The 22623-nt window shown below is 27.8% G+C and overlaps 5 protein-coding genes across 9 annotated transcripts; 2 read left to right on the top strand and 3 right to left on the bottom strand.

Annotated features, from left to right (window-relative positions):
- Positions 1–219: 219 nt before the first annotated feature.
- On the bottom strand, positions 220–14762 carry LOC117213807 (centrosome-associated protein 350-like). Of its 3 annotated transcripts, none has more exons than XM_033459482.1 (12): positions 14304–14761; positions 13535–13723; positions 11677–13410; positions 11330–11597; positions 10819–11252; positions 10525–10748; positions 9030–10454; positions 8482–8645; positions 7903–8093; positions 3768–7797; positions 2763–2842; positions 220–2681 (listed from the first exon to the last, which is right to left on the bottom strand). In XM_033459482.1, exons 2-12 carry the CDS (start codon positions 13634–13636, stop codon positions 1956–1958), a joined length of 9378 nt encoding a protein of 3125 aa, XP_033315373.1. In that variant the 5' UTR covers positions 13637–13723; positions 14304–14761; the 3' UTR covers positions 220–1955. The 3 variants fall into 3 exon arrangements, with proteins under 3 accessions (XP_033315373.1, XP_033315374.1, XP_033315375.1); XM_033459483.1 differs by having other exon boundaries at positions 7903–8069; positions 14304–14760; XM_033459484.1 differs by lacking the exons at positions 220–2681; positions 2763–2842 and adding an exon at positions 3193–3320 and having other exon boundaries at positions 14304–14762.
- A 1298-nt stretch (positions 14763–16060) lies between these two features.
- LOC117213812 (myb-like protein D) lies at positions 16061–18004 on the top strand. 3 transcript variants are annotated; one of them, XM_033459505.1, is made up of 3 exons: positions 16061–16470; positions 16777–17712; positions 17864–18004. In XM_033459505.1, the coding sequence occupies exons 2-3, from the start codon at positions 16815–16817 to the stop codon at positions 17956–17958; spliced, it is 993 nt and encodes a 330-aa protein (XP_033315396.1). In that variant the 5' UTR covers positions 16061–16470; positions 16777–16814; the 3' UTR covers positions 17959–18004. The 3 variants fall into 3 exon arrangements, with proteins under 3 accessions (XP_033315396.1, XP_033315395.1, XP_033315394.1); XM_033459504.1 differs by having other exon boundaries at positions 16061–16535; XM_033459503.1 differs by lacking the exon at positions 16061–16470 and having other exon boundaries at positions 16647–17712.
- Positions 18005–18338: 334 nt separating this feature from the next.
- On the bottom strand, positions 18339–19381 carry LOC117213816 (trafficking protein particle complex subunit 2-like protein). Its single transcript, XM_033459510.1, has 5 exons — positions 19168–19381; positions 18857–19029; positions 18696–18783; positions 18550–18629; positions 18339–18460 (listed from the first exon to the last, which is right to left on the bottom strand). The coding sequence occupies exons 1-5, from the start codon at positions 19198–19200 to the stop codon at positions 18409–18411; spliced, it is 426 nt and encodes a 141-aa protein (XP_033315401.1). The 5' UTR covers positions 19201–19381; the 3' UTR covers positions 18339–18408.
- Positions 19382–19617: 236 nt separating this feature from the next.
- On the bottom strand, positions 19618–20786 carry LOC117213818 (electron transfer flavoprotein regulatory factor 1). Its single transcript, XM_033459512.1, has 2 exons — positions 20068–20786; positions 19618–19890 (listed from the first exon to the last, which is right to left on the bottom strand). Exons 1-2 carry the CDS (start codon positions 20104–20106, stop codon positions 19684–19686), a joined length of 246 nt encoding a protein of 81 aa, XP_033315403.1. The 5' UTR covers positions 20107–20786; the 3' UTR covers positions 19618–19683.
- Positions 20787–21319: 533 nt separating this feature from the next.
- Positions 21320–22623, top strand: LOC117213815 (transmembrane protein 70 homolog, mitochondrial). Its single transcript, XM_033459509.1, has 4 exons — positions 21320–21566; positions 21770–22129; positions 22205–22544; positions 22589–22623. Exons 1-3 carry the CDS (start codon positions 21459–21461, stop codon positions 22451–22453), a joined length of 717 nt encoding a protein of 238 aa, XP_033315400.1. The 5' UTR covers positions 21320–21458; the 3' UTR covers positions 22454–22544; positions 22589–22623.

The raw sequence follows: 22623 nt of genomic DNA, 5'->3' as shown, positions 1-22623 counted from the left end.
TCACCTTTATTTTCTTAAAAAAATATTTTATTCATTAAAGAAATAATCAAAATAAATATGATCTTAATAAACACAAAAAAACATATGTAATACTAAATTACATATTATTTGTTTCACACAAAATAAATGTTCTTTACATTATACTCAATTTTATAAATTTCATTATCTAAAATAATATCTAAAATATGTTCTATTTTTTGTTTATTAACAAAGTCACCATAAATTTTTCAAAAAATTTATTATAAAATATATTATACCTTAGTTAAGTACATATTCAACACTACGTATGCGAACAATATCTATGTATGTATAACAACTATGTATGCAATCAATCTCAGATTGTCAAACTGACTGCAAAATAAAAAAAAAAGTGAAGCTAGAAACACTGGAGTTAGAAGAAAGTCACATAATAGACGAAAAACTTAAGAAATTCTTAAGAACAGATTGGTAGAAATCTCTACGAAGGGAAACGTAGTATTCTACAATTTGAACCTTATCGTTGTATGTACATTTCTAAAATATAGAAGTTTTAAAGGACATATATTAAAAGACCAGAGTTCACGATGTTTTCTAAAGATGTACAATAAATCAATTATACACTTGAACTCATCACACAGTATCAATAACTGACAATTCATGGTAATTAAAGCTAATGTTTCATTTGTCCTATCGCTTCTGTACTTTCATGTAATTAACTCGTCACTTCTATCGTTTCATGGATATTAAATCGACATCACAACCACAAATATAAACTTAGGTCCGGCAGAATAACAGTTAGCATATTGCCAACTGAAATTAGACTAAAATGTGTAACTGATTTATCAGTTCGTTAACATGTTGCAGTTGATAGCACAAAAGTAGTATCTTATTTTTACATTCATATATTCATTCTTATGTAATAAAGGGGCTACAGTAGAAAAGCGAAGCAATCTCCTTGTTGCAGATAGTCAACTCGGAGAGATTTTTTAATGCCAATTAATAACCAACGTTCAACTACCGACTACTTGTAATTATGCATCTTTCTAAAATGTTTTTAATTTGGATCGAAATGGCCCCGAAATATCAGTCTTTTAGTTGAAATTTTGTTAATTTTATTATACATAGTTGAGCATAATTCTACGAAATCTGATGTGGCCTCATAAGAACATACTATCTACATTCCATAGCCGACGTCTTCTATAACACAATTATAATGGTTACACGTAATAACCGAAAGAGCATTTTGTTCGAATATTTAATATGTTTGAATAATTAATAAATACTTGTTTGAGTAACGTTGTATAACACTTAATCAAAATGTTTATAATATTTCTGTAACAAGTAAGTCACAATTGTACTTATTACATAAAAGTCAAAAATATATATAAAAGTGAAACAACTCAAATAAGGAACATGTCATTAATAACTACATAAAATAATATTACTTGAAAAATTACTCGAACAAAACGCTCACAATTATTAAAGCAACAACACTATATGTTCTTCTTAAAATTAAATATCAACGGGATTCCGCTATATTAAGTATGTTATTATATCCCAATATATGTGAATATAGAGTGTGATAAATCTATGTACTATATGCTGTAATAATTATTTCTTAATTTTAACAAAACGAACTTATAGCGTTTGATTATCGAATTCTACACACTGATACACAAATACCTTCTACAATTCTAAAATTCATGAAATGAATCCCTTACACATTTTATTTTCGTATTTACGATTGATTTATCAAAGAAATAAATAGGAACCAGCCTACAGATCATGTATAGGGCACACATAAAAATTAATTATTATAGAAATTCATTAAAATATGGCAGTTCAGGCCAGTTTACTGAATTTTAAAATAATATATACTATTTTTCATAATTAAACGGTTGTTCCGTAGTTCATATATATTGGTAATCTCAGTCGTTAATCATAACATTGCAAAAAAGAAAGAATAAAGAAAGAAACTAAACCATTACTTTTCTTTTTTTTGCGTATGCCACTTTAACTACATTCACAGTTTCCATCAACAGAGTATCTAATATAGTTACAGTAAGACCATTTTTTACCGCGAGTTCATCATGATGGAATTTCGTCCATTCATCTTCCTCGGCCTGAGCTTCTCTAGCCAATAATTCATCAACCCTGTCCCTTCGTTTTCTGCTCCAACGCATCACCATGTTTTCCCGTTGCAGTTTCGTTTTGAAACCGAACAACGTGGCCACTTCCTTATTCACATAAGCATTAAGTTCTTGTATAGTCTTAGGGATTTTCATTGTAGGTTTTGTTTTCACATTTGGTTTTGTCCAACTTGGACCTGGTTTTTCGTATTCGGCCTGATAAACTTCGGCGATTGTTTCTTTGCACAGATCAAAGAGGAATGTGTTGTAAATTCTTCTATCCTTTTTTACAGTCTCGTCGTTTTCTTTGGTTAACTCGCAGATTTCAGGAGGAGCTTCTAAGCTCATGATATCTTCTCCAGCCTCTTTGGCATTAAATATTATAGCCGTGGCTTTTTCAGTAAATGCCGTTAATTCTTCTATATTGGAGGGAATTACGGCTGGAGGAGGAGAAGATGATCCAAGGGATGTTGAAATTCTTGCACCACCACCAGGTGGTGTGTACGGAGGTGGTGGTTTGTTTGGTATTTCTCGAACATAGAAAGATACTTCCTCTGCTTCTAATTTCTTAATCTGTTATAAAGGGATGATATATGTATAGGGGAACGACTTTTACATAAACAGTATAATAAGATAGCAGGAATGAATTGTTACCTCTAACTCAATTTGAAGTTGTTCAATGCGAAGCAGTTTTGCTTCCCAATCTGCCTCCATACCAGGTTGTTTCAATGAGGCTGTGTAAATAAAAATGTGAAATAATACAAATTCATGAAAAGCTTTATAAATAAATTGTCTAGGAAAAGCAACACGAATCTTTACATTACATTATAAGTTCACATTTTACTTTGATTAGGTGCTTTGATGATTTAAAAAAAAAAAAGAAAAACATCCAAATATGGATAAAGAAAATATTCTGATGCATTAATAAAACAGTATGAAGCTGTGATAAAATTATACATTCCAAGATCATATATATGTATATAATAGTCATTTTCTTTTAAAAGTATCTAAAGAGAACAGAAGATACTATATTTTATATTGTGTTGTGTTGCACAATATTTACAGGCTTTTTTTGTGCATACAGAAATTAATAAGTAAATATCAAGCACTCATGCAACACTGATTTGTATAAAAGGAACAAGTCAATGTTTGTTTCATTCAAAGTTTCGTGTTGTATTACCTTTAAGTAATTATTATCTCGACTTTGCTATTCTGAAAATAAATAATACATGGCTATACGAGGCAATGCTTTGCACAGGAATACACAGCCAACATAAAAATCAGAATGTGTCTCTGTAACGTATGTGATATGCAAGAATGTATTATCATTTATGCATTAAATTGTATAAATAATATTAAAACTAAGTTGGTTGTATCCAATGTGTATTTAATACCATAAAAATATGTACGTATTACATATTCAAATATCTGTTCAATAACGATATAATTTACAACTCAATAATTTGAATTATTTATATATACATTTAATATAAAGAATTATGATTAAAAAATTAAAAAATATTTACAAAATAGGAAAGAAATACTCCTCTATATATTGAATCATGAAATAGATATTTAAAAATATATTTTTACTAAAATTTAAATTGTATAGCCTTAATTTAATAGTAATGTAATAGTTACGATAAATAAAAATCATACCTTTTAATTTATCTATCATGATTTCTATATCCTTTTCAGATGTTGCAACAATGGGTGTAGCATGGAATGTATTCTTCGAATCTGCATTTTGATTTTCTATGTTTGAATTACTTAATAAATCATCATTTAACACGTCGATATCCAATCTTGAATCATTATGATCTCTAGGAGAATCCATCTCAATTTCTGATACACCCTTTGGTGTATCTCTGCCCTCACTTGACTCAGATAATACATCTTGTTCCTGCTTTTCTTTTTCTTCTGTTTTATTTGGATTAATCACTCCTTTTATCAATTGATTTTCTTTTTCTAGTGCTTCTGTTTTAGACTGCTGGCTTTCCAAATTATTTATTAGAGGTTGTTCATGTTTATCAATAGCTTTATTATCTACTTTTGAAGATGCAATGCTATCTGTATCAGAAATTTCAGTTTGTGATTTTTTATTATCTCCAGAAATATATTTATTGTCTTGAAGTTTGTTTATATCATTTTCTGAACTTGATGAAAATTTCTGTGCAATTTCATCAAGTATTTTCAATACTTCTCCTGATTTTTGTATTGCTTCATATCTTTCCGGTATAGAAGATGATTTTCGTAAAACAGCAGATTTCTGAAGTTCACTTTTATCGAATATTTCAGAAACTTCGAGACTTTCTTCTGAAATATCTTCATACTCTGGATCTTTCAAAATATCAAAGGTTTTATCCCCTATATTTGGTGAGACATCCGATACAATTACTTCAACATTTTCTACTGTTTTAACATTATTTATTATTGTGGAAGGAGTTACATTACTTTGTATTTTATTTTCTTGTATTTCAACGCTTTGAATATCTGTTTTATTATGTGAAGTCGGTTCTGATTCGGTAATAGAATCTATAAAATATTTAGTCTCTTTTTCTATAACATCCAATACACTTTCAGTTACTTCAACTAAATTATCAAGCTGTTCACCATCAGAACTATCTTGTTCTATTATGGATTCCAAGGATTTTTGTTCCTGTGTTATTTTGTCTTGTATTTCTTCTTTGTTATCACTTTTATTTATTTCTATAAGTTCTTCTTCTGCTAATTCTACTTTAGCATCAATTTCGAGTTCTGATAAATATTCACTTTCAGCACTCCCTGGTTCTAATTCTGTTATGATGATTTCTCGAGATTTAGATTCACTAAGACATGTATTATCATCATCTTTGATTTTTGTGTGCACATCTAGTCTTATAGCAGTCTCTGTACTAACTTCATTAGCTATAATCTCTTCATTGATATTTCTGTTAGCAGCTTCTTCATTAGTATCAATGGTGTTACCTTTATTTTCTTTCAAACATTTATCTTGTAAGGTAAAACTACTTAAAATTGGTTTCTCTTTTTCCTGTACTGTGACTTTTATTTTGGTTTTACTTCCTATACTATGTACATGGTTCTCAACATTTTCTCTTGTTGAATTATCCTCAATGCTCTTTTCAACCTTATCCAGTATCTTAATCACAGAATCATAAATGGCCTTTTGGAAATCATCGGTTTCTATACTGTGCACAGTGTCTTCTTCATATTGCTCTTTATCGTTATCTTTCGTAATTATATTCAAAATATTTTTAGCTTTATTATCAGAACTTTCAAAATGAGAATCTAATATCGTTTCATCAAGTTTGATTCCATATATGTCAATATTAGTAGATTCACTTTTTGGAATAAATAGTGACATATTTTCTATATCTTCTATATCGGTGATTGCGTTAATTTGATTTTTAGAATCATTAGTTGACTGGAATGTATCTTTTGAACTTGACAGTATACTCGAGTCATCATTGAATAATTTTGAAATTTGACTTTGAGAATTTTTCCATGCAGAATGAATATCAAATGAATCAGATGCGGTCCAATCATCTTTATCAAAACTTTTATTAATAAATCCTTCATGTGCCTGACTTCCATTCTTATCGACTTCTTGATTACTAATGCTTAAAGCACGATCGAAGGCATCATGTTTAGATCCCTGAACAGATTTTTGAGAAATTTCTTTAGGTTTTCCCATATCAGTTTGTAGAAATGAAATTTCATTCTTATTATTATCGTTAAATTCTTTGGATTCATTTAAGAATAATTCTGAACCTTCTATTTTTGAAGCTGTGCATATATCATTTATATTTTGGTATTTACTATCATTCACTGTATCTTCCATATAATCTATTGGTTCCTTAAAACTATCATTTTGTTTGGACGAATTTGATAACTGCGGAGAAATTTGTCTTTTTAATAATTCATTTACATATTCTGTAACTATTGTCTGTTTTGAAATATCCTGCAGAACTTGTTTAAGAGATGGATCATTTTTATTTTCAGACTGAGTTTCTATATTAAGTACATTTATTATTGGACTATGATTGATATTTGTGCATTGATTTGAAGACTTACTCTTCTCAGCTAAGTTGGATTTTTCTAAAAATAATGAAGAACTTTTACTCGACTCCAATGATTGATGACTCTCTAAATTATATGAGTTAACTGAATCTTCTTCAATATTTGCATCAACATTTTCTTCAGAATATACTGTTTCAAATTCCATAATATTTATACATTCTTCATTCTGCATTGTTTTTGAACAAATTTCGGATATGGATCTGATTCCAACAGAAGTATCACAAGACACTTCTTCATCTTTTTTATGCAAGCTTAAATTATTATTTTCGATTAACATCTCTGAGCGACTGAGATCATCCTTAGTTGCCTTAATATGTTCTAATATTATAGATTTCTCGATTTCATTTAAAATTTTTTTGCTTCTCGCTTTATAATCAATTTCTTGGATATTTGACCTAGAAGGCGATATTTTATTTTGAGGCATCATAACAGATATTACATTATCGTCTTCTTTCGTTATAATTTTATTATCACTGATGTTAGTAACTGATTCCAATTTTGTATTATTCGTTAAATACTGTGGAATGTCAGAATTACCCTTCTCTTCGTATAATTCTACATCTGTGCTTTTGTCTTCTTTTATGATTTCCTCATCATAAACTTCGTTATTTTTATCAGATACTGAAAGTATTTCTGATATTCCTTTTGATGTACTTCTCTCTTCATTTTGTGACTCATATTTTCTTTCTTCATTTGATTTTTTATTAAAACGCGACATCATCTCTGAAAGTATCTTTAGTTCATTTTCCAATGAGCTTATATCCTCATTCAAATTTTGATTATTTAAACGCAAAAAGTCTACTTTTTTGGAAAAATCAAGACTTTCATTAACAGATTCAGTGTTGATTTCTGCATTAGAATTTTGAATATTACTGGATTTTCTCGAAGAAATATGTGAATGTTCTGAATGTTGCGATGAAATAGTTCTAGCCTGAGACTGTTCAGAAAATGTATCAAAATCGGATTTATACTCCTTTAAATCAGACTGAATCGTAGTATCATGCTGAGAAAGCTTAGCTTCCGATTGTGTAAGTATATCTGTTTCAGACTTCGATGTATTAATTTCAGTTCTAATATCTTCAGAAATACTTTGATTGTTTCGGATTTCATCTTTATATTGTCCAGTTTCACAAGGAATATTTTTGTCAGATCGTCCATCTGAGACTGATGACATCGCAGCAGAACCAAGTTTATCAATTTCAATTTTTTCTGATATGATTTCATCAAAAACTGATTGAGTGCGGTGATTTGCCGTACTCATTTTTGCGGAACTTGCTTGTTCTAATGTTCTCATACTTCTTGAAGATTCAAGTGTCTTTTCAGAGTGATTTCTATCATATTTAGCTTCAATAATTTCATCTCGTAATAAATTAATATTTTTTATGGAATCTTTTACTGGTAATTTTTTCGTGGAAAATAAATCAGATTCCGACCTAGACCTCAACAAATCGCTGCTTTTGAACATATCCTGTAGCTTTTTCAGAGGAATCTCAGGTATTTTGAAGTCTGCCAAAGATTTGGACTCTATCGCTAATTTCTCATTGTCTTTAGAAGATCCTTTTTTCGACTCCAGTTTCTTACGCATTTCGTAAATCGTTGTATCATATTTCTGTTTGAACATAACAAATCATTCAATAAATGTAACATAAGATTTATCTCATCAAATTTATTATAAAATCATATTCAAATCTATTAACAATATTAAATTATCTACCTTGATTTGATGCAGTAAATTAGCTTCTAAAGTTCGAAGTTTTTGTTTCGTCTGTTTCCTGGCTTCCCTTTTCAAACGTGACATTTCTATTCGTCTTTCAGCTAATTTTTCAGTGAGTAACTCTATTCTTCCTTCGATATCGCTCGTGTCCGATGAAATAGTAGTATCTATAAAATGACACATACTTCTCTCTGATAGTTATCAGAGTTAAAAGATGTATATTTATATAAAATAGATGATTCAATGCAAATTATTAAGTAGTATATTTTATACACATTATCGTTTAGAAGTATTTGTTCATTCATGAAGAAATTTTACTATTACTGACATAAATAATTTTTTATTAAACGTTATGTAGAAAACACATGTGACATACTTTAATAATATTACTTTGAAAATTTGCAAGGTACGAATCGTAGGTTTGATTTGTTTAATGGTTCTTATTAAAAATAAATAAAGAACTTTTCTGAAAAATTTCTCACAGCTTTGATAAACGATAATATATCTTAAAATACGTACGAAGTATGAATTATACAGATGTATGAAGTTGTATTTGAAAAAACTCTACAATAAAGCTACCTTGTTGAGAAAAAACATTAGATGTTGCAGTTACAAGTTTAAGTGCAGCTTGTTCCATTCGTGCAACACGATCTTCTTCATTTCTTAATTTCGCATGCCAAGCCATCCACTCTTCCACACAGTTTTTCCGCGATGTAAGCGCAGCTTCACGTGCATTCAAAATTCTAAAAAATGTAACCACATCCGATAACACGAATACATTTTCCATATCGATTAAAATAACTACAAAAAAAAATTTGTGTGAAAATTGCAAGAATTAGAAATTATTAAAAACAATTATTTAGGCATAAGAAGTAAGCCAAATATTCTTTACTACAGTGAAATACTGCAATAACGGCGGAATGCAAATCGCCGGTGCACTGAATCTATTTTTACAATGCTTCATTTCATAGTGTGAATACACAGTTTATTATTAGACTTCTTACACGTGTCTCTAGTGATTCACACATTTATTAATTTAATTTAAACATCATATTAGAAATACTTTCCGAAATCATGACGATAAAATATATAAATATATAAATTAATCTAAAAAAGCATATACTTACTGCTCAAGCTTTTTAGATGTTTTCAAATTATGATCTTGCGATCTAACAACCACGGATTTAGAATAATTTCTGTCACTCTCTCCGGAACTATGATGAGAAATAGCAAAATTACTAATCTGAGATTTTGTGGATGTCTCATCGAAATTATGTCCATTCTTGTCTTGGCTACAAAAGGAATTTTCATAGGAGTTTACACTTTTATCAAACATTTTTTGACAGAATACATTCTCTTTGCTATCATAGTCGTCTATCCTATCTGTTAGTAATTTGAAATTCTTATCTTTTGTATGTTTATCCATAAGTGCAGTTTCATCGTTCTTATCAAATTGAATAAATTCCTTTTCCATTTTTGTTCGTTTATTATGATGCTTGACAAGCTCCTCTGACATTTGAGAATTGGATTTGGATCGTAATATATTCTCGGTGAGTATGCTAGATGACGATTTGCTTTTTTGACATTTTGAACTTCTGCGTTTAAAATTTGATTTAGATTCGGAACTATATTGGGTCTTTTTAGACATATCGGTCGGAATTGATTTACTGCTTCGTTTAGAACTTTTCGAATACGTTTGTAAAATGTCTTCAGACACTTGAGATGATTTTGATGTTTTCAATATGGTATCTTGACTAACAGAACTTACTTCTTCTGACAAAATTTCGCTATTCGTAGTAATAGCTTTCAAAGATTCCCTTGGGGACACTATACTCTGAAAATGATTATCAATTACTTGAGAAGGCTTTGATTTTTTAGATAATTCTTCTACTAAAGTGTCAGATTCTGATTTAATATGTTCAGAGATAGATTTGTTTAGATTCTGTTGTACTTCTAACATATCGGGAGATTTTTCTTTCTCAAAAAGATATTTCCCAGGAATGCTTATGGAATGATTCGAGATCAATTTTGGGTCAACAGAATGTTGATGTGATTTCAGTCTTGTAACATCCACCTTGGGCATCTTTTCCTCAAATTTTCTTGACTTTATCTCGTATTTAGATATGTTTCCATCCCTTTGTGTTTTGTAAAGACATTTTTCTTGAGACACATTGCTTTGTATAGCTTCATCGGATTTATCCGATCTTAAAAACGATGTATTAGATCCCTCAATGAAATTCGTGAATTTATTACTTTTTGGTAAGTCGATTTTAGAAAAGTGTGATTCGTTTTCTGATATTTGCAAGCGCGCGTCTGTTTGAGATCGATCGTGCTGAGATTTATCAGAATCAACTAGGGAACTCATAGAACTATTACTCCTTATATCATAACCCTTCATAGGTCCAGATAATCTCCTTGGAGACTGACTATCTGCACTTCGTTTTAGTTTTGTTAAAATATTTTTAGTGGATATTTGGGGATTAAACATGTTTCTCTGTTTTTGTAACATAAGCTTACGTTCTTGGCTTGCAATTTTATGAAGCTCTTTTAATCTAAAAACATAATCTTTATAAATATGTAAAAACTAAATAAAGTATTTTTAAGTACAAAGAATTGCAATACCTGTTCATTTCGTCTTTTTCTTGTTGTAATTTTAAAAGTAAAGCTCTCTGCTTCTTTTTCACAGAGCTAACACGACTATCTTGCCCAGTATCTTTTAATGCCCGTTTTTGTTCTTCTAGTTTCACTAACTTTTTAGTTCGATCATTCAATGTTTTTTCACGAGATTTGAATAGCATCTCTATTTTATCATATCTCTGTTTCTCGTCTTTTATTAGCTGTGCAATCTACAAAAATGCATAATATATTTAATCTCAATTTATTTTTAATATGGAAATTTTAATCCATTATACTTACCTCTAGATCTAGATATTTATTAAAAGAACAAGTTAAGTCTCGAGTAGAGATGCTAATTTCCGTTCCAGTCTCTGTCCGTATAGACGATGTGGTTTCATGTAAGCTTATTTCAGACATCGTTCTTAATTTACTAGGTAACGATATTTCTTCTATTTGATCTAAATCTTCAAATTGTTCTACCGAATCTAAAGAAAGATGTGGAACTTCACTGTCTCCAATGAATTCTTGTTCGTACGGTATTCCACATATCTCCGAGCATCTATTTTGTACATTCCGTCGAGTTGGACGTATATCTGTTTGAGTTGCCATGTCATTTACTGTTTGGGTTTGTACTTCTACAGCTTTAACTACTGGTTTAGTTACTTTATTTACATTGTCAAACTCGTTTCCCATAGTTTGACTTGTAATATGATGTACTTTGTGAGTCGGAAACGCTATGTCAACATTAATACTTTCATTAGTAATTAATAATTTTCATATATTATAATAAATAATTTATTAAATCTTCTACCTTTATCAGTGGCAACATGTTTCTGTGATCTACTAATTTCATTGCAATGTTCCATATCATCAATATTTCTTTCATCCATTGATTTAGAGAAATGTGATTTTATTTGATCATTTGACTGATTATGTTGTAATGGTAACTCTTTTTCTTGATCATGTTTAACATTATATAAACATTTTTCAACATCCATGACTTGCCTTAGTGATTCATTAAATGAATCAAGAAGATGCAACTCAGCTTGAAATTGCATGTGTAAGGCAGTTGGATGTAACTACAATTGTAAAATTGCTTTTCTAACATAATGCACAGATTAAATAAAATGGCAATATATACTGTACATATTTACTTACCAATGAAATATTTTCTGGCTCTGTTTCAGTTTTAGCTATATTATGTTTTGAACACTTAAAATCAGCTTCTATATTATTATTCTGCATAAATTGCCGTTTTCGCTTAGATCGAGGCATAAGATTCATATCTGGCGTAATTAAATCACAAAAGTCCTCTTGCTGTGAACGATTTTCATCTCTAAATGAAATTCTTCTTGGATCTAATAATGCACTTGATAAAATACTGTTGTTTAAATTAGATTCATTACTATTACTAGTTTGTTTAACTGTAGTAGCAATGCTTTGTGTAAACGATTCTTCTTCTTTCTTTGTATTTACACTAGTACATTGTGTCAAAGAATCATCTGTATATTTTGAATCTTCAGTAGCTTTATTTGATTTACTAATGTTAATACTTTGTGCAACTTTTTCAGAATTTTTATTTCTCATCTGCTGTGTAGAGACAGTGATTGGACTTTGAGTTCTTACACTAATATTTGAATCAGTTACACTCTCTATACTTTCAGACTCCTTAGAGTTTATTATATACATTTTACCATCTATTTTACTTGTTGATGGTTTTACTTTTTCAAATCTTTTACTCTGCTCTTTAAAAAATACATTTCCTGTCTTTCCTTGTGATTGACATGTTATTTTGTGTTGTTGAACTTGTCTACTTTCTGATGAAAACATATATTTCTGATCATCTATTTGTTTTAATGTATGTAAATCATCCTTATGTTTGTAATCGAAATTTTCAAACATATTTTTAGACTCTCTAACTGTGACCTTGTCTGATAATTTTGAAGATCGTTCGGAAAGTGATTCATTACTATAAGATCTGTTCTTAGATTCTAAAGAGATATCTCTTGTCTTTAAAGATCTAGTATTAATAGATCTATGTTTCTTATCATTAACTTTTTTAGCAGTTGATGTTGCAAAGTTTTTTGGTCTTGGTTTTGTTGGAACAAAATCACTTTCCCGTGGAATATGAAATGACAATCTGTCATTTTTTAATTTTATACCTAATGTATTTTCACTTACATTATTAGAAAAATCTTTCCTAGAAGCATGTCTTGGACTTCTGGATCTTCTAAGAAAGTCTTGTACTGTATCATCTTGTTTAGAGAATGAGGATTCATCTTTTCTAATTCTTTTAGACCTGTTTTCCTTTTCTCTAGAATTTTCTCTAATGCATTCTTTCTTTTTTGATAAATTTGAAGATATAGAAATATTTGGCACCTTTAGTGGTTCTACTTCACTGTTAATAGTAGATGAGACATCTGATGTTGAGAAATCTAATCTTCTTTGAACTCGTTCAAAGCTCTTTGTTGGTTTCTCTCCTCTTTCGTGAAATTCCTTAGTAGGTGTCTCAAATTTTGGTGATATCAACTCTTTCGATGCACAATTTTCTCTGTTAGAGAAATCTAATTTCTTTGCAGAAATTTTCAAATCTGGTGCTTTCAATGGCCTTATAAAATCCATTTTTTGTACAACTTCATGCAAATTCTGCACACTATTAGACTCTAATATTGTTGGAGACTTAATTGCATTTTTATTATTTAATTCATGTGTTTTTCTATAGACTTCGGAACCATCGTTTAAAGCAAGTTTTCGTTTCAGAGCACTTATAAACGTGAAAGGATATGGTTGGACAGAATGATATGATAAGTTCTCTAGACTTTTCAAGTCAAATTGAAGTGGAACATGAGGTGGTTTGTCTTTAGATAGCTGCTTGGTAATATAATCTTGCTGCTGCTAAAATTATATTTTATTACATTATACTTTTAACAATATATAACTATTGCTAAAACTATTTTCATTTATAAAATCATTGCAATACATATAACACAAAAACAATAAGATAAAATTGACTTACTGCTGCAGATGTTTCAGCACGTTGAACAATAATATCAGGATCAGTGAAAAAAACATATTTCTTTTTTGCATTAGTATCTTCTTTTTTGGAACTACTTCGCATATTTTTATATCTGTTGCACAGCAGTCAATCTTTGTTTAATTGTCACATGCTTTTCCATACTTGTAATATGTGCAATAAATTAATAAACTACAAATATAATTTATAAATATTAAAAATATATATTTTTTTAAAACAAAACATTTTTTTGATGTTTATCTGTATAATTGTAATTATATAAGCATAAAAATTCATAAATAATCATTACACTGCAGATTTTTATGCATTTATAAGAAATTTAAAAGTAAGCTAACTTATACAAATGCACATAATATTAAAGTGTGTAAAATATTCAAACTATAATACATTCTATAATACTTAGTAGAAAAGCCAATTTTCTGCGGAGGCTCTACTTTTTTTAATTGGATTTCTAAAAATATGAAACTGCATAAAAATGTGTAGTCTAACTATTATATTCTACTTATTTCCACCTAATAAACCAAAATAAATTTAATTGTCAAGATATTTCATGAACTGAATTAAACAATTTATACTGTTAATGCAAAAAATTGTAAAATAATACTATTGATATATAATTTTATTATAAACTTAATAATGTATTAATGCATTATCTATAATCTATTAATATATTAACTGCTAATTTATTAATACGTTATCTATGAATCTATGAATACATTATCTATTAATCTATTAATACATGAAAACTTACATTTAGATATTTAATACGATTACCGTTAAACGCAGGTAAGATGAGACTAGTTCACAAAAGTACGTTAAGATTCAACGTATTTATAACCTAATTCAGACTGCCGTGTTACATAAATATGTTTCATAAAATCAATTTTCAAACATTTAACAAAAACTGACAAATACGTTTTGAGATACTCAAAGAGAAACCGGGTTTTTATATATTATATATCATTCACTTTTTCATAATACCAAACACAATAACTTTCATCACGACGATCATTTGTAAACGACAATCACGTGGTACTTTGTGAATTCCTACTTATGTAAAATTGAAAATATGGCAACGACAAAATCTGAATAATCGATAACACAGTTATTTACAAACGCAACACATATGCTAGTAACGTAAGAAACACATAACTATTTTTAACAATGAATATAATATTACGTGAAACTTTTATACTTGTTATATGTGAAGTTTTACAAAAACAACGTGAAAAGAAAAAAGCGATAACCGTGTATAATATTGAACAAAAAATATTAGATAATTTGCTTGAACGTCTTAAATTTCTGCGATTTTATCAGTCCTGGCAACATCAATGCTTCTAACATGAAGTGAGTTGTAAATATAAAATGTATTCTGTTGTGTTGTATGTTTGTTCGTTTGGGGAATTTGAGCTTGGATTGTTACTTGTAGAGCGCTAACTTTGGTTTTATGTAGCACACAATTATGCAAATTATTATATAGAAAATTATGAACTCATTGTAGAATTGTACAATTACTGTAAACTTGTAAATTGAACTGAATAAAACAATCTTATTTTTTTGCAGATGAACAAAACATTTAATCATTTAAAACCTTTTCAACATTCACAATCATCAATTCCTTTCCAGTTTTCATTAATTTAAGGAATACGTTATAGAATACGAAGAAGAAGTTCGACAAAATTAGTAAGCATTGGTAAGTACATATTAAAAGAATAAAGTATTAGAAAAGAATAAAGTAAGAGGTATTCGAGACCTTCTAAAATTCCTAGAAATGACGTCATTTTCTGAAAGAAAAAAAAGACGCGAAGCAAAAATTTGCTATTCGAACGAGAAATATGTCGGTCAAAATAGCCATTTTGTATCAGGAGATGATAACATAAGAGATAACACAATTTTAATGATTCTTGAAAACGACGTCATACTCTAAGAATTTGTAGAAATTTTCAGCTCCTGGAAAATACTTTCGGTCGATTTTGTGATTTTATATCAGGAGAATATGATACCATAGGAAGCGGCACGATTTCGGCGATACGAAAAGTCAGCATTAAAAAAAAAGCAATTTATTTCTATACATTTCTATTTATTAGTAAATAAATTTTTACATTTGAAAAAATTACATATTATATAAATCTGAACGATACAAACAAAACAAACCAAACATCGCGCCGTTCGTGTTTACTTTCTAAACCGTTAAGTTCTAAGATGGTTTTGTAGTCCATGAGTCGGCGCCATTCTTGAACTGTCTGCGAAACTGATCAAGTTAATACTTTTGAAAACATAAAACTTGATTGTAATTCGAAACTTTCTTTTTTCCTTCAAACAGGGAAAAAGGCATAAAAGATAAAAGATGAAGTTTATAAATCTAAAAGCTTCTTACAGCGTCTTTTGTGAGCACGAATTTTGGGAGCATGAATTAATATAATTGTTGAAATAATTTTTGCCATATTTTCAATCATATAATATTGATCGTATTTGATTGTTTGACATTAAATGATATCATTTGTGTTATAAATTGAGAAAATTGTTTGTTGTATTTAATGAACTTAATTTTGGAACCTACCATTTATATAAAGATTATTCTATCCATTTTCTGTAACCTTTTCTCATTTTCAATCAAATTTAATTCTATAAAACTATCATTGAATTATTCGATATTAATCAGTAAAGAAATCTTGTATCTTTTACGATGTATTGTTTTTTATTAGAACTTGTTTTACGTTATAATAAAATCTGTTTTAGTGAATAGCATTGTCAATTACAAATTATTGGAATTATATCACTCATTATGTGTTAATATCAAAATTTGTTGGTAAACAAAACACTTTGGAAGTTAAATATAACGTATTTCAAAGTAGTATTTGCATTTCTTCCCATCCGATACACGTCAAGAGATCAACGACTACGAGTATACGAAAACAGTAAGTTGAAATAGAAGATATGGAACAAGCGAATTCCATAAGTTCTACAGATGAAACATATAGTTGTGAGTGGCAACATTTTTTAATAAAAAAAATGAATGGCAGAAATTTATTTTAAACATATTCTTTGCATAAAAATTCATATTTTGTTTATAACATAAATATTATTTAATATAATTATACAAAATTTGTTTTAATTTCAATTTATTAGCTAAAAATTAATGTATTTTTTAATAAGGAGAACTTTAATAAACCAAAAGCAAGAATACTTTCCTGCAAATAATCAAAGTATATTATTTTATCTAGGCAAAAGATCAAGTTCAAGAATAAATTTAAACGATGCTATGTTTATGTCAATTAATGACGAGGTCTTTTCATACTCGGATAACGAATGTTTTCATGATATATTAGATTCTAGTATCTCATTAAGGAATGAAGACACAGAAATCGACATATCAGTTGCAACTAATACAGAAGGAAGCAAACATATTTCAAGTATATTTGAACACAATGATAGCACAAGTCTGTTTTCTTTACCTCGTACAAAATCTGATTCAGATTATGTAAGCAATAACCTTACGAATGATTTTTTACAAAATTCAAGTAATTTGCAACATCAACAAGACATGGACACTGAAAAAGATAATTTCAAGACAAATAAAGATGTTTCATTAAGGACACTATTAAGGCAGATGTTCGATGAAATTTTAGGAAGACATGACTCTACAAAACAATTAGACAAAACTTATATTAACAGACATTCAAGCAATGAGTTTTTATCAAATAATGGCAACTTAACAGACAAATCGGACAGTGCTTTTGAAATAAATAATAATGACCCAGTATGTCAAACACAAAAATTTAATAATATGGCGACAACTTCAATTAATAATATAAATAACTATAGTAAAAGTAAAATTTCATCTTCATTTAATACATCTTCTTTAGACAGATTCAATTCTGAGCAATTAATTACAATATTGGAGGATTCCAATGAAAGTAGTAGCAATTCAGAACTGAACAATTCTCAGGAGTACTCTGGGAGATGTATAGGCAAATTAAAACATTTCTTTCCTCGTAAAGTAGTAAATAAATGGATGAGCAGAAAGATATTTACCACCAGTGATATAAGTGAAATAAGTGATGCCACTACTATGTCTTCAAACATATCAACTGATATCGAAATACTAAGTAAAGAAATTTTAAAAAAAGCAGATAATGTACTTGAAAACAGGAATGAGAGTAAGTAATCTTAATATTTAAATTAAAAAAATAAATAAATAATATTTAAATATAAACACATAAATACAAAAATAATTTCTTTATGCAAAAATTATATCTCACTGTAAGAACTGATAACAATTTGCTATATAGTAACATTTAATTTTTTCAGGATTCGATGTAAAACGGTCGTCAGTGTGCAAATTATGCGGGGTACATAAATCATTTCTAATTCCTTTCATAACTATAACTCCTTCAACTCCTTAAAAGATTTCTAGATAAATAAACTATTTAATTTCAAATTTTAAAAATACTTTCAGTGTTTATTATTTAATATTCTTTTCAATCGTTCAATATTAGACTCAATCCTGTTGAAAATTTCAATCATGAAAATAAAATTTTATCAACATAATAATCGTTTCAAACAAAATTCGCTACTAAATAATCTTTGTATATCAGAAAATTATCAAAAAACAAACAATAAAGAGTTACCATTTCTTAAAAATAGCTAAAACAGAAATGGATAGAAAATACAGAAGCTTACTATAGTATTACAAAGTTAAAGGCTAAAAAGGTAAATTACAGTTTAACATAATAAATTTTGTAATAAGTTACTATACATTTTATCAAAACAAAAAGATTTGTAATAATTTTTACATAATTTAATGATATCTATTTGAAATATATTCACAATATATTAAGTTCAAATATAATCTATTAAAAAGGTGATATAATACCCATTATATCCATTACTGCTAAATCAAAAGACCTAAAATGATATATATGCATTGATTGTAATATATTAAAATTTGCTATATACATTAAAGTAATACTATTAACTAAATTAAATGAACTTACTTGGAATTCAATTGATCACCTGGAATGTAAAATGGATTGCATACAGCATTAGAATAAGCCGCATGCAATTTCTTAAAAATCTGCAAAGTATAGATTTACATATATTAAATATAGTTCTTTTATTATATGATTTATAAAACATTTACCATTTTTACATCATTATCTCTCAGAGACGTGTTTGATGAATGAGACACAATAATAAATTTGATTTTTGTATTAGTAGCATAACCATATCTGAAATTGTACAAAGAAATACTATGTAAAAAACATAATATATTTGAAGATGCAATACATGTTACATATGTACATTTTATATTCTTCAGTAGCATATAATAAATTTAAATACAAATCTCGTATATCAATAGCAGTTTTATTTCCAACATTTAATTTTTCTTCTATAATATCAATTGACGTATGAACTTTGCAATGAAATTGCAATGCTGATGATTCATCTACACATCTAATATATTTTGGAGAATTCTGCAAATAAGTAGTTTGGAACACGTATTATTATTACTATCGAATTTCAAAACCACAATATTTTTTGATTTGTATCATTTATTAACTAAAGATTTTGCACATTTATTGACATTCCAACCTTAAAAGATGTGTACTTACATCTTTTCCGATTACAGCTACACAAATGGCCATATTTATGAATCTTATAAACTTACAACATTATAATTCATAACAAAACATTTTTAGTAATTAAGATTGAAAACTTCAATTTTTGTAAAGATCATTACACACGTAAAGGCTTTTTTGTCAAGACCACACACATAAGTATTGTTTAGATGTCACAAAATATAGGTTATGCCACCATTTTTCACAACTGCTGATAATGACTGCTGTTAATGAATGATTGAACAGTTCTTAGTAAAATTAATAATCATACAATTATGTTATAAAACATTGCATTGTTTTGCAATAAAATAACAACAACAAATGTATAGGTTTGGTAAAAACATTAATTGTATTTATAAACATGATATACGAATCATTTCATTTTTAACCATAGAAACCAATAGAAACCATAAAATTGATTGAAAAATAAAATTATAAGGAAAATTAATTTTTAATTTGTATTTTGTGTCTATATTTAAACATATGAGTACAATATAATGTAATACAATATCATTCTTTATAATATCTTTTCTTTAAAGTTCTATACTTGCGTAGCATATACAAAGTTTCTAATTCTTTGATAACAAAATTACCATGAGCCAACATTTTATCAATTTTCTCAGGATCACGTTCTTGTTTATTTTTTTCAAAAGCTTTTCTTAGATTTCCTTTGAAAACATTATAACCTCTTGGATAGTCACGACCCATATACAAGAGCTAAAGGCATAAAAAAATATTGTTATTTGTATTTATAATAATAAAATGGATAAACAATATCTTCTTTTATGTGTAATTTTCGTTATGTGTTATTATATCGCACAGCTATTTTATTTTAAAATAACATATTTAATTTTTTAATAAATTATAACGAAGTTGTAATATTATATTTCATACCGTCTTGTATAATTGGATAACTTTAGTACGTTGAGACATCGATTAAAATAATAATTATAAGTATTAATCAATTAATGAATATTTTCTTGGTCATGTACATATATATGTACATATATGTTGGTTATGTATATGCGCAATATGTATTTACACTTTAATTGAACAATATATATATAATTTCTAATGTATAGAAATTATTTTAAAATATTCGAAACAGTTTATTGTTAAACACAATATTGTTAGTTCCATTACTTTAAATAATATTGCAAATGCAAGGAAACGCTAGCAAAGCATTTCTGCTTATTTCGTACTTCTGATATTGCAAAATGAAACGCATGTTATTAACCAATCACATTATAACTCATTCTTTTATTGAAGTAAATAAAAGATGAATAATCGTGTTGTGATTGTTAATTAATTATAATTAATTAGAATAGCGATTTTTAACCTGTGGCAGACTTTTGGGGAACTACGAAATCCTTACATACGCAAATTATTGTACTATACGAATAAAAATTATTTATTGTATTTATTTATTTATAATGAAACTCTTATCGCGAGGAAGGTTATTAATGAACAGTTGATGAGTGTTTTAAATACATATTTAGCACATTAAGAATTTAAATATTGAGTTAAGTCTTAGGGATCGGTAACAATAAAAAATTATTCAAAGAGGATTCGTGATAAACAAAAGGTAGAATGAATATAAGAACTGCTGAACTAAATTATAGAGTTGCGTGTCCGTTCTTGTTACACATGGAGCGCTAAGCGCTCCGCTCGTGATGATGTGGTGACATAACAATTCGTAAATGAATTTTATATATTTTTATAGGAAAATAATTTTTATATTATCTTTTTTATTTTACAAAGCTTTTGCTTGAAAATATCTAGAAATATATGTTGAAATTAAACTATAGAACATAGTTATAAGAAGAAGATCTAATGCCTGATCTTAAATTGCACTTACTATTATAAGGACTTCTGTACAAAACTAATAATAAAAATAATTTCGACTTACAATACCACTCTTTTGCTAATTTACCACAGATAAACTTTACATCAATGTAATATGGAATTTATTACGTTCTGATTTTTTAAAAATTTTGCACTAAATGAGTAATCAAGTTATTAATTCATTGCATTAATTTATCTTATAGTTATTTTTGTATCGTATAGTTGACATTTGCTTCTAACTTTGTCGATGTTTCATAGTTTTACGTATTATATAATATTTTTTTTGTTTTCATTTGTTTCCTGCAAGTTGTTTGGAAAAAACTGAACACTCTATATATGAACAATTTGAAGCTTCTCTGTTCATGGCGATTTTATAACATTCCTATTGTATATTTAAATAATTTAAATAATCCAAAATAAACTGCAGTTAATTATTAACCATGGCTTTACTTTTGCGGAGTTGCATTTTAAACCAAAGGAAACTGTTCATGAAAGAAATTATTACATTTAAACGGACGTCTATGTATTATACATGCAGAAACGTCAAGGTTAGAAATTCTTTTTAAGAAGTATTTTATTTTTATGAAGTTATCAATGAATATATGTATATTATAAGCTTTATTCTAATTATTCTTTCACTCTATGTATATTTATAACCTTTTTGTATATTATTTCATGATTTATATGACATTTCAAAATACAAATTTTATTTTGTAAAGTAACACAGAAATATATATTTTTTATGTTACAGAAATTTATACCATGTTTGCAAGTAAGGCATGTTTCTGATAAACACAGTGAAAGAAACACTAGTGAAAGAGAAATGATATACAATGGAACAATAACAAATAAAGTCCGTAATATTAAAATGATATCCTTGTTATCATCAGTTGTATCAGTAATTTCTCAACCAATTATTTACATGAAGCTTTTAGAAGAAGATAATGTAATAAGTGTAGGAACATTATTTGCACTATTGAATATACTTACTATAAGTAGTCCTCTTTTAATACATCTCTTAACAAAAAGATATGTAATTGAAATGTATTATTATCCTAACGAAGAGAAGTATACCGCCAAATTATATTCATTTTTTTGCAAAAGAAGAGAGGTATTTATGTCTCTTTAAACTTATTTATTACTTAATTAAGCTATTTTGTATAAAATTATGATTTGTATATTACAGATAACATTTACTCCAAATGATGTTATTGAACCTAAAACACAAATTACAGGGGCATTTACAACCTGTTTTGTAGGTGGTAAACCTTTGCTTTTTGATGAAAACAATTTTATAGATCCCAAACATTATAAAATTATTATGAATTATAACAAACCAATAGATTTTGAAGTAGAGCAATTACGTATTACTGCGATCAATCAACCACAAGATAAAAGAATAACAATGGGAAACAAAAATGAAGAACAGAAATAATTTGACAAGTATAGTTTCATTTATTACACGGCTTTTTAGTCTAAATTTTTATACATTATTTAAAAGCACTATATAAGTTGCTAGGTACAAAATATATACGTTATTACGTATATATTTACATTAATAACGTAATAAATATATACGTTATTACGAGAGACTGTATATTAAAA

Source organism: Bombus bifarius, unplaced genomic scaffold, assembly GCF_011952205.1.
Source record: "Bombus bifarius isolate JDL3187 unplaced genomic scaffold, Bbif_JDL3187 scf7180000009125, whole genome shotgun sequence".
NCBI classification, from domain to species: Eukaryota; Metazoa; Arthropoda; class Insecta; order Hymenoptera; family Apidae; genus Bombus; species Bombus bifarius.
This window is presented reverse-complemented; position numbering and strand designations above follow the sequence as displayed.